Source organism: Entelurus aequoreus, linkage group LG10 (genome assembly GCF_033978785.1).
Source record: "Entelurus aequoreus isolate RoL-2023_Sb linkage group LG10, RoL_Eaeq_v1.1, whole genome shotgun sequence".
Lineage (NCBI taxonomy): Eukaryota > Metazoa > Chordata > Actinopteri > Syngnathiformes > Syngnathidae > Entelurus > Entelurus aequoreus.
This window is the reverse complement of record NC_084740.1, coordinates 65,561,293-65,574,663: the sequence shown is the minus strand read 5'-3', so window position 1 is coordinate 65,574,663 and position 13,371 is coordinate 65,561,293. Positions and strand designations below refer to the sequence as shown.

Here is a 13,371-nt window from a genome sequence, read left to right as displayed (position 1 = left end):
GGCTCATTTGGATTAAAAAAATAATGATAATGACAACATTAAAATACAGTAGTGTAGTAGACCTAAGTATTCATTAAGTACCACCATAATGACATTAAAATACAGTAGTGTAGTAGACCTAAGTATTCATTAAGTACCACCATAATGACATCAAAATACAGTAGTGTAGTAGACCTAAGTATTCATTAAGTACCACCATAATGACAATCAAATACAGTAGTGTAGTAGACCTAAGTATTCATTAAGTACCACCATAATGACAACATAAATACAGTAGTGTAGTAGACTAAGTATTCATTAAGTACCACCATAATGACAACATTAAATACAGTAGTGTAGTAGACCTAAGTATTCATTAAGTACCACCATAATGACATTAAAATACAGTAGTGTAGTAGACCTAAGTATTCATTAAGTACCACCATAATGACAACATTAAATACAGTAGTGTAGTAGACTTAAGTATTCATTAAGTACCACCATAATGACAACATTAAAATACAGTAGTGTAGTAGACCTAAGTATTCATTAAGTACCACCATAATGACATTAAAATACAGTAGTGTAGTAGACCTAAGTATTCATTAAGTACCACCATAATGACAACATTAAATACAGTAGTGTAGTAGACTTAAGTATTCATTAAGTACCACCATAATGACAACATTAAAATACAGTTGTGTAGTAGATCTAAGTATTCATTAAGTACCACCATAATGACAACATTAAAATACAGTTGTGTAGTAGACCTAAGTATTCATTAAGTACCACCATAACGACATTAAAATACAGTGGTGTAGTAGACCTAAGTATTCATTAAGTACCACCATAATGACAACATTAAAATACAGTAGTGAAGTAGACCTAAGTATTCATTAAGTACCACCATAATGCCATTAAAATACAGTAGTGTAGTAGACCTAAGTATTCATTAAGTACCACCATAATGACAACATTAAAATACAGTAGTGTAGTAGACCTAAGTATTCATTAAGTACCACCATAATGACAACATTAAAATACAGTAGTGTAGTAGACCTAAGTATTCATTAAGTACCACCATAACAACATTAAAATACAGTAGTGTAAAAGAAAGTGCATCTCTATCCTCCTTCAAAACCGCACTAAAAGAGCACCTCCAGGCAGCTACAACCCTAGCCAAACCCCATCCCCCCACCAAATCCCACCTCCCCGGATTGTAAATAATCAAATGTATATACTTGTTCTTATGCTTTGTGAGCTCACTATGTTCACCGCTCGCTGTACATATCCTACGAAGTGAGACCTACACTGTTACAATGTCCATTTCTCAGATGATATAATTGTTGATGACTGAAGTATGCTGATAGCAACCCAACCGGAATAAGTGTACGTTATATGACGCATAAATAACCAATTGAGAACGTGCCTGATTTGTTAACGTAACATATTATGGTAAGAGTCATTCAAATAACTATAACATATAGAACATGCTATACCTTTACCAAACAATCTGTCACTCTTAATCGCTAAATCCCATGTAATCTTATACGTCTAGTCTATTACGTGAATTAGCTAAAAGATAATATTTGATATTTTACAGTAATGTGTTAATAATTTCACACATAAGTCGCTCCTGAGTATAAGCCGCACCCCCGGCCAAACTATGAAAAAAACTGCGACTTATAGTCCGAAAAATACGGTATTTACTTTATTACATGTTGTAAAAGTAGTCAGTGTTACTCCATTTGTGTAGTTGTTAGCCTCAACCAGAGTGAACAGAATGCTAATGCTAACAAGCTAACGCTAAAGCAGATGTGTATGTATTGTCATTGACATTTATTAATTATTTATTATTATTTACAGATAAGCACAAAAACATTTGTCATTTATATATTGTTATTTACAGATAAACACAAAAACATTTGTCATTTATATATTGTTATTTACAGATAAACACTGACATTATTTATTTATCGTTATTTACAGATAATCACTGACATTTATTATTTATAAATTGTTATTTACAGATAAAAACTGACATGTATTATTTATATATTGTTATTTACAGATAAACACTGACATTTACTATTTATACATTGTTATTTACAGCTGAAATGGACCAAAAGGAATCACCTGACCCTCATGAATTCATCATTTACTGTCTTTCTGACTGTTAGACATTGCGGACAAAAGTCTGACTTTTTATGAACAATTCGGTACACTTTATTTTTTAAACCATATCATTTTGTATATCATTGCTTTGTATTTCATCTACTTACTTTTTAGTAAAATAACTGTGACCTAAAATTGTCTGTTTATTTACATGATATCAGTGTAGAAATATCGTAAACCACTGCTCCATACGTCATCAGCCAGATTTGTATTAACTACCTGACCTGTGAAATGTGGTGTAAACACAAACCACACACTTCCACAGGAACACATGGTTCCTGGAATTAAAGGTTCTAGGAACCAAAAGAAAAAAGGCCTACAGTCACCTTGACACTGGTTTTACTCAATATAGTAATACTGCCTGAGGCTGAGCCAATCAGTGGCCACAATACTAAACTGATAGGTTTGCGCTCACCTAGTAGCCAATACTACTGTAGTATTTAAATGTCATTAACTATACTACTGCAATATTGACATGTGTCATTAATTATACTATTGTAGTATTGACATGTGTCATTAATTATACTATTGACATGTGTCATTAATTATACTACTATAGTATTGACATATGTAATTAACTTAGCTAATATGCTTGAAAATGTCCCAAATTCATATTATATTCTTAAGGTAAACATACAACACAGAGAAATCCCAGTCCAAAAGGCTGCACTTGAACACAGCACCAAAACCACAGCGAACATCAACTCCACACCAGCAGGTGGCAGCACTTTGACAAACTGACAGACCAGAATCAGCGCCAAACGAGTACCCACCTAGACACGGTGCTGCTCTTCCCGGACCCAGTGGAGTTCATACTTCTTCCTTTTTCTTTGAACTGACTCCTCTTCTGGTTGGCGGCGAGACCAGCGCTGAAGGGAGGAGTGTGGTGGCATATGAGCGAGCGAGAGGCTGGTTTTATGGCATTGAGAAGAAGCAGACTCACCAGGATCCAGTCTTCTTGTTGCCGGATTGAAGATGGTCGGCTGCGGAGACACAGGTCAACACGGACGTTACAGGAAGCGTGTAAGTGCGCACTGTACTGCAAAAGTAGCGGGAAACGAGTCCAAACAGTAAGAGTACCTTGAAAAGAGAATTCTCTTCTAAAGGACAAAATATGTCCCTATGTTACTGAAAGTGAGTATTTTTAAATCCTGCTTGGTAACTGATTGGAAACCAAAACAATACCTTTCACCGTCATGGTGTGGTAAACAACGCGTTCATTTCCTGGACAGATTATTAATCTCATTCCAAAATCGGTGAGATCACAAGAGATCTTCAGGTTGTCATTTTTTTTAATAAGTGACAACCTATAAGGAGGACAAGTAGTCCGTAGACTTTGACCCGGTTCTTGAATTCATAAAAAGGTACGCTTTTGTATTTACACACCAACATTGACATTTGTTTATAATCATTAGACCAGTACTTCTTATATAGTGGGGCGGGCATGATAAGGTGTTGGGAGGGCGTGAGGTGTCAGAGGAAAGGGTCTTCAAGTATTAGTGTCTTTTTTCATTCTTGAACAATACTTAGGCCTTCAGCTAGGTGGCAGCACTGCTTGAAATAATCAACAGGTGTAGCTGGGAAGTATGAGCAAGTATATCGGTTGACATCCATGAAATACCGATATATATATTTATAATCATTAGACCACTACGTCTTAATTAGTGGGTCGGGCATAATCTTTTTTCCTGATGTATAGAAAGGATAAAAGGCTCCGTCTTAAAAGATGCAGAATGTCTTGAGTTTTCTTTTCCAGCCTGTCGAGGCTCGTCTCACTCAGCCGAAATCCTTCTTTTCTCCTTGAATGCAGCGTGTTCTCTTGCGAAGGCCAATTAACACACACACACACACACACACACACACACACACACACACACACACACACACACACACACACACACACACACACACACACACACACACACACACACACACACACACACACACACACACACACACACACACACACACACACACACAATACCTCTTATGCTAAAGCACCTGGTCCAAATCTCAACTTCACTAATTGACTTTCCATCCTATTCATGCATTATGACCGCGGTAATCCTTTGAGGCATCATGTTAGCATCCCGCGTGTGTCAGGAAGTAGACTGAGCCCCTTACGTGTCTATTATTTGTAAAGTCATCTGCCGCCTTTGTGCAGGCACCTTCACGCTCACCTTTGTTTTCATTTCAACAACTCTGGACTTGACACACACAAAGCCTTAGCACGCATCTGTGACCACAACTATGAACTCATCCACTTCCACTGAGTCGCACCAAGAGCTTCCACACAAACGCTGCGTTTCATTGACTTTCACCCTTGGTCTTTTGAGCGGGTAAGTGCGTTCACACGGAGAAATACGTAACAATGTAGAGTCAGTACCCGGATGTTGCGCTCCAAATTAGGGATGTCCCGATCAACATATTTGGCCCCCGATCCAATTTCGAGACCCCGATCAGATATTTAAAAAATTATTTTTTTAAATTAATCAGTCCAACAAAATAACACACATAAATACAATAATAATACAATTCCAAAACCGGCCCAGCAACATTCAGAAAAGCAATGAACAGAACAATTGAGAGGATACACAAAACAATCCAAAAGTAGTCAAACAAAAATGAATAATATCAACTACAGTATCAATATTAATAAAAATTCCAATATAACAGTGATTAAAAATTCCTCATTTACATCATCATCACAGCCATTTCTAAAAAATAAAATAAAAACATTTAAAAAATGAACAATAGTGTCACAGTGGCTTACACTGGCATCGCATCTCATAAGTCTGACAACACTGTGTCCAATATTTACCACAAGGATAAAATAAGTCATATTTTAGGTTCATTTAATAGTTAAAACTAATTTAAATAATGGATCGCATATTCCAAGATATGACTCATTATTATCTCAACTAAATGCGTTTTTTTCTACCGATATCATCTCCATAACTTGTATACCAGTCAGTATTTATTATGTGTGAGTATTTATTATTTGTGAGTATTTATTATGTGTGTACAGCAGTCAGTATTTATTATGTGTGTATACCAGTCAGCATGTATTATGTGTTAATACCTGTCAGTATTTATTATGTGTGTGTACCAGTCAGTATGTATTATGTGTGTATACCAGTCAGTATGTATTATATGTGTGTATACCAGTCAGTATGTATTATGTGTGTGTGTGTACCAGTCAGTATGTATTATGTGTGTGTGTGTACCAGTCAGTATGTATTATGTGTGTATACCAGTCAGTATGAAATGGACTATCAACATCTATCCATTTTTTTTAATATTACTGTTTTTGTTATGATGCATATTGAAAGAAATGCATTTTGACTCTTTTATGACACGTTACTAAATTGCAGATCACCAAGAACACAAGTTTGCAGTATCATTGGAATGTTTATAATGTGATTGCTTTGACAATAGATTATAGAACTGAAAATGTTTTTTCAGCAAGTAACTAAAGTAAACAATAGTTTTTATGAAGCTTATATTATTAGGTGTAGACTTTGCTAGTATTGTCGCAAATCAGATGATGTATTAAAAGCCTACTGAAACCCACTACTACAGACCACGCAGTCTGATAGTTTATATATCAATGATGAAATCTTAACATTGCAACACATGCCAATACGGCCGGGTTAACTTATAAAGTGCAATTTTAAATTTCCCGCTAAACTTCTGGTTGAAAACATCTATGTATGATGACGTATGCGCGTGACGTCAATAGTTAAACGAAAGTATTCGGACACCATTGAATCCAATACAAAAAAGCTCTGTTTTCATCTCAAAATTCCACAGTAATCTGGACATCTGTGTTGGTGAATCTTTTGCAATTTGTTTAATGAACAATGAAGACTGCAAAGAAAAAAGTTGTAGGTGGGATCGGTGTATTAGCGGCTGGCTGTAGCAACACAACCAGGAGGACTTTGACTTGGATAGCAGACGCGCTATCCGACGCTAGCCGCCGACTGCACGGATGATCGGGTGAAGTCCTTCGTCCTTCCGTCGATAGCTGGAACGCAGGTGAGCACGGGTGTTGATGAGCAGATGAGGGCTGGCTGGCGTAGGTGGAGCGCTAATGTTTTTATCATAGCTCTGTGAGGTCCCGTTGCTAAGTTAGCTTCAATGGTGTTGTTAGCAACAGCATTGTTAAGCTTCGCCAAGCTGGAAAGTATTAACCGTGTATTTACAGGTTCATGGTTTAATAGTATTGTTGATTTTCTGTCTGTCCTTCCAGTCAGGGTTTATTTCTTAGGTTTCTATCTGCATTTAAGAACGATGCTATCACGTTAGCTCCGTAGCTAAAGTGCTTCGCCGATGTATTGTCGTGGAGATAAAAGTCACTGTGAATGTCCATTTCGCGTTCTCGACTCTCATTTTCAAGAGGATATAGTATCCGAGGTGGTTTGAAATACAAATCCGTGATCCACAATAGAAAAAGGAGAGAGTGTGGAATCCAATGAGCCAGCTTGTACCTAAGTTACGGTCAGAGCGAAAAAAGATGCGTCCTGCACTGCACTCTAGTCCTTCACTCTCACGTTCCTCACCCACGAATCTTTCATCCTCGCTCAAATTAATGGGGTAATCGTCGCTTTCTCGGACCGAATCGCTCTCGCTGCTGGTGTAAACAATGGGGAAATGTGAGGAGCCTTTCAACTTGTGACGTCACTAACTTTATCGTCGATGTTCTCTACTAAATCCTTTCAGCAAAAATATGGCAATATCGCGAAATGATCAAGTATGACACATAGAATGGATCTGCTATCCCCGTTTGAATAAAAAAATGTCGTTTCAGCAGGCCTTTAAATTTGTGGTGTTGAATGCTACATGCATTGTTTTTCTAACCAAATAACTGGGCAGTAGAAGGATGAAGATGCATTCCGACAAGCTTGTCAACTTTGACAGCCAATTTAGGGGCATGAACGACACGAAAAGACACTTGGTTCCACCCCCTTTTTTTCACGAGGACTATGAGTCATTCTTCATCTAATCGGGAATAACAAGATTCCACCAGTCGGCATCCTGATGACAGCAGACATTGTACTGTACATTAAGTCAGTGGTCCCCAACCTTTTTGTAGCTGCGGACCGGTCAACGCTTGAATATTTGTCCCATGGACCAGTGGGACAAATGGGGGGGGGGGGGGGGGGGGGGTTTGTTGTGTATTTAAAAAAAAAAAAAAAAAAAAAATTTTTGTTGCATAAATAAATACAATCATGTGTGCTTACGGACTGTATCCCTGCAGACTGTATTGATCTATATTGATATATAATGTATATATTGTGATTTTTATGTTGATTTCATAAAAAAAAAAAATATATATATTTTTTTAATTTCTTGTGCGGCCCGGTAACAAGCGGAACGATACCGGGCCCGGTGGTTGGGGCTCACTGCATTAAGTGATGTTTTATTATGTTTGTTGGCTCTCCTGAAGTCTGCAGTGAGTAATAATCATTGATGTTTGTTTTTTTTAAAGTGAAGATCATGATTCGTTTTGAAATTATTGCGCCGCGTATGTTTATGTAAATATGACTATTAAAAATGTGCTCCTCAATACTTTACATATATACTTACATCATGTACACTACCGTTCAAAAGTTTGGGGTCACCCAAACAATTTTGTGGAATAACCTTCATTTCTAAGAAGAAGAATAGACTGTCGAGTTTCAGATGAAAGTTCTCTTTTTCTGGCCATTTTGAGTGTTTAATTGACCCCACAAATGTGATGCTCCAGAAACTCAATCTGCTCAAAGGAAGGTCAGTTTTGTAGCTTCTGTAACGAGCTAAACTGTTTTCAGATGTGTGAACATGATTGCACAAGGGTTTTCTAATCATCAATTAGCCTTCTGAGCCAATGAGCAAACACATTGTACCATTAGAACTCTGGAGTGATAGTTTCTGGAAATGGGCCTCTATACACCTATGTAGATATTGCACCAAAAACCAGACATTTGCAGCTAGAATAGTCATTTACCACATTAGCAATGTATAGAGTGTATTTCTTTAAAGTTAAGACTAGTTTAAAGTTATCTTCATTGAAAAGTACAGTGCTTTTCCTTCAAAAATAAGGACATTTCAATGTGACCCCAAACTTTTGAACGGTAGTGTATATATTACATGTTATTATGAATATTACTACATTACATATATACTTACATCATGTATATATTACATGTTATTATGAATATTACTACATTACATATATACTTACATCATGTATATATTACATGTTATAATGAATGTTACTACATTACATATATACTTACATCATGTATATATTACATGGTATTATGAATGTTACTACATTACATATATACTTACATTATGTATATATTACATGTTATAATGAATGTTACTACATTACATATATACTTACATCATGTATATATTACATGTTGTAATGAATGTTACTACATTACATATATACTTACATCATGTATATATTACATGGTATTATGAATGTTACTACATTACATATATACTTACATCATGTATATATTACATGTTATTATGAATATTACTACATTACATATATACTTACATCATGTATATATTACATGTTATAATGAATGTTACTACATTACATATATACTTACATTATGTATATATTACATGTTATAATGAATGTTACTACATTACATATATACTTACATCATGTATATATTACATACCATACCATACCATACCAACTTTATTTATAAAGCCCTTTAAAAACAACCAACTTTTTTAACTGCTTTTTATCTAACAAAATTGTTCTTAGGGTAATTTTGTATTTGCTTTTTTTAATGTGTATTTTACTTCTGTTTTAAATTTTATTTTTTAGTCTGTCCTTTGCCTTTATTTCTTTGTGGTGTACAGCATGTTGTAATGAATGTTACTACATTACATATATACTTACATCATGTATATATTACATGGTATTATGAATGTTACTACATTACATATATACTTACATTATGTATATATTACATGTTATAATGAATGTTACTACATTACATATATACTTACATCATGTATATATTACATGTTGTAATGAATGTTACTACATTACATATATACTTACATCATGTATATATTACATGGTATTATGAATGTTACTACATTACATATATACTTACATTATGTATATATTACATGTTATAATGAATGTTACTACATTACATATATACTTACATCATGTATAAAAAAAAACCCTAATGGAGGTGTTTGGATGTTTTTTTTTAAGGGCTTTATAGGCGGAATTGAACAGCCCCTTTAGGCTCCATTTTAAGCAAACATTTGATCGCATTTATTTCATATTTAAAATGAAAAAAACCCCAAACATCTATCGTCATGTATCTCATAATGATTGTGAACGATAGGCAAAATTCCCCAAAAAGTGCAGCGCGATGTGGTGAGAGTAGTGGATTTTGGAAAGCATGACACTGCAACTTTCCCTCACTCGTGAACTAGTACACAGTGTACACCAGACCTGGGCAATTATTTTGACTTGGGGGCCACATTGAAAGAAAAAAATGTGCCTCGGGGCCAGTGTGTATAAAATACAACTAAATGTATGTATATACCTGTATAAATATGCTGTACAATATGTGCGCTCAGGTCCCTTTTTTGAGGAACACTAATACAAAAATTCACAATAATGTCTGATAAAATGCTAAAATTGTTATCACAGACAACCTCAAAAATCGGAATGGAAGTTTACATTTTTTACTGAATCAGATACCCAGAATGTACAAAACCCACAACCAGTAAAATTGGCACGTTGTGTAAATGGTAAATAAAAACTAAATACAATGATTTGCAAATCCTTTTGAACCTATATTCAATTGAATGGACTGCAAAGACAAGATACTTAACGTTCGAACTTGTACATTTTGTTACTTTTTGCAAATATTAGCTCATTTGGAATTTGATGCCTGCAACATATTTAAAAAAAAAGCTGGCATAAGTGGCAAAAAAGACTGAGAAAGTTGAGGGATGATCATCAAACTCTTATTTGGAACATTCTACAGGTGAACAGGCTAATTGGGAACAGGTGGGTGCCATGATTGGGTATAAAAGCAGCTTCCATGAAATGCTCAGTCATTCACAAACAAGGATGGGGCGAGGGTCACCACATTGTGAACAAATGCCTGAGCAAATTGTTTAAGAACAACATTTCTCAGCCAGCTATTGCAAGGAATGTGGGCATTTTACCATCTACGGTCCAAGATTCAGAGAATCTGGAGAAATCACGACCAGGCCGAAAACCAACATTGAATGCTTGTGACCTTCGATCCCTCAGGTGGTACTGCATCAAAAAGCCACATCAGTGTGTAAGGATATCACAGCAAGGGCTCAGGAACACTTCAGAAAACCACTGTCAGTAACTACAGTTGGTCACTACATCTGTAAGTGCAAGGTAAAACTCTACTATGCAAAGCGAAAGCCATTTATAAACTGTGGACGTCATGTCCTCCGGAACAAAGAGGAAAAGAACCACCCGGATTGTTATAGGCGCAAAGTTCAAAAGTCAGCGTCTGTGATGTATGGGGGTGTATCAGTGCCCAAGGCATGGGTAACTTACACATCTGTGAAGGCACCATTAATGCTGAAAGGTACATTCAGGTTTTAGCGCAATATATGTTGCCATCCAAGCAACGTCATCATGGACGCCCCTGCTTATTATTTTAGCAAGACAATGCCACGCCACGTGTTACAACAGCGTGGCTTCATAGTAAAAGAGTGTGGGTACTAGACTGGCCTGCCTGTAGTGCAATATGAACCCTAAAATATGACAACGGAGACTCCGGACTGTTAAACAACTTAAGCTGTACATCAAGCAAGAATGGGAAATAATTCCACCTGAAAAGCTTCAAAAATTGGTCTCCTCAGTTCCCAAAGGTTTACTGAGTGTTGTTAAAAGGAAAGGCCATGTAACACAGTGGGAAAAATTCCCTCGTGCCAACTTTTTTGCAATGTGTTGCTGCCATTAAATTCTAGGTTAATGATTATTTGAAAAAGTTTCTCAGTTCAAACATTAAATATCTTGTCTTTGCAGTCTATTCAATTTAATATAAGTTGAAAAGGATTTGCAAATCATTGTATTCTGCTTTTATTTACCATTTACACAACATGCCAACTTCACTGGTTTTGGGTTTTGTACATTACAATAAAGAATGTGGAATTTAAAATATTAACTATGAACAATAAAACACTGAATATTAACAACATCTGAACGTCGCTCCTCTTTACTATTCAGGCCACCTCCTCCATCAACATATTTTACAATTAAGCAAAACTTAACAAAAATGCAACAAACACGGCAACAGAGGAACACAAAGGGTAAAAAAAACACAGACTATCTTAAATAATATCACTTTTTTGCAGAACATTGTTGTAAAAAAAGTTCTGTCCCTGACACCCGTGTTTTAGGTTGGCTGTGCTCGAAACAAACCCCGCCTACACTGCTTGGTGACTTATCTGAGCTGCTGTGACCCAATTACCGTAATGACTCGTATGTCACTCAAAAGCAGAGATTCTAACCATTGAAATACTTTTGTATTGTTTAAGACTTACGGTCATTTGAAAACAGCACTGCACATCATAATGGCGTCTACAGTTTCGATGTTAAAGGTTTAAATAACTATTTGGAAACGTCCGGCGGGCCGAATTGAAAATCTTAAAGGGCCATAATTTGCCCAGATCTGGTGTACACAGTACACTCATTGAAGTGTAAAAGTCATCAGCACATGTGCGCAGTGACAAAGTCCAAAACAAGACGACCTTAGGCGGGTGAGCGATTCTGTCAAGAGGGAGTTGACTTCTATGCCGCGTCGCGTAAAAGACAGAAGATGAGTCATCGTGCACGCGGTGGGCGGAACAACTTGATGCTGAGTCAACATTTGTGCTCATCTTCCTGCTCTTCATCACTGTCCACATGGGCCAGCTTCGACAGAACAAACTCTGGAAGGACTTCCAAAAACAAAGCCAAAGCCTTCGCGGATCACTCACTGTGCGCAGGGCCCCGCCATCCGTGGTGGCCACCCGCTTTGCATAAGAAAGAGCACGTCGAACAGAAGTGTCAAACATACAGCCCGCAGGCCAGATCGGGCCCTCGAACCGGTTTTATTTGGCCTGCGCGATGAGCTTACTGCACTATTGTTCACAATCATTATGAGAGACAAGAACACACATCTTTTTTTTATTAGGATTTTAAAGATGATTAAAAACGCTTGAAAGATGCGGCTAATAGGAATCATCGTTCATCAACGTTTTATATAGATGTATATAATGTAGTAACAGACAACTTCATAACAAAATGTAATATGTACAATATACACACTGCAAGTATATATATATATATATAATGTAGTAACAGACACCTCGTAAGTTTGTTTAAGCAAAGAAAACAATCTGAAGTTGTCTTTATCTAAGTTATCATGCCATGACTTTACCAATAGATTTTCCTCCATGTGGCCCCCGAGCTAAAATGAGTTTGAATGTCAATTAATGAACGGGGCGCTTCAAATGAAATTTTAAAGCAAACATATTCCTAGCCCCTTCCTGCTCGTCCACGAACAAGAAAAGGAACTAACTCCAAAACAATGCTCCGATGGCGGGGTGCTCAGTTTGAGACCTAAAAAAACCCTCAAGCAACAATAAGCATATATATATGTAACGGTGGCCAGCCAGTGTGGCTGCACCAGTTAGTAAACCTCACTACCTGACAACTTCAAAGAATGTGCTGGCTGCTGGTTTAGCAGCTGGGGCTTTTAGCCTAGTGGTTAGCACACTCGCCTCTCATGCCGGCGTCCCTGTCTGGAGCAGCCGAGAGCAGGACGACGATCAAACACAACGCAGACCGCTACATAAGTTAAAGTTAAAGTACCAATGATTGTCACACACACACTAGGTGTGGTGAAATTTGTCCTCTGCATTTGACCCATCCCCTTGTTCACCCCCTGGAAGGTGAGGGGAGCAGTGGGCAGCAGCGGTGGCCGCGCCCGGGAATAATTTTTGGTGATTTAACCCCCAATTCCAACCCTTGATGCTGAGTGCCAAGCAGGGAGGTAATGAGTCCCATTTTTATAGTCTTTGGTATGACTCAGCCGGGGTTTGAACTCACAACCTACCGATCTCAGGGCTGACACTCTAACCACTAGGCCACTGAGTAGGCCTAGTGTATAATACATGTATAAAGTGTATAATATAATAAGCACA

The 13,371-nt window shown here is 36.9% G+C and overlaps 1 protein-coding gene across 1 annotated transcript in view; it reads right to left on the bottom strand.

Annotated features, from left to right (window-relative positions):
• The window catches only part of itprid2 (ITPR interacting domain containing 2), a 59,157-nt gene that overhangs the window by 22,755 nt on the left and 23,031 nt on the right, over nt 1–13,371 (bottom strand). The window contains exons 7-8 of the mRNA XM_062061912.1: nt 3,098–3,137; nt 2,928–3,023 (exon numbers count right to left, since the gene is read on the bottom strand). Of these exons, the coding sequence (XP_061917896.1) occupies nt 2,928–3,023; nt 3,098–3,137 (136 nt within the window). The remainder of the gene's footprint in view (nt 1–2,927; nt 3,024–3,097; nt 3,138–13,371) is intronic.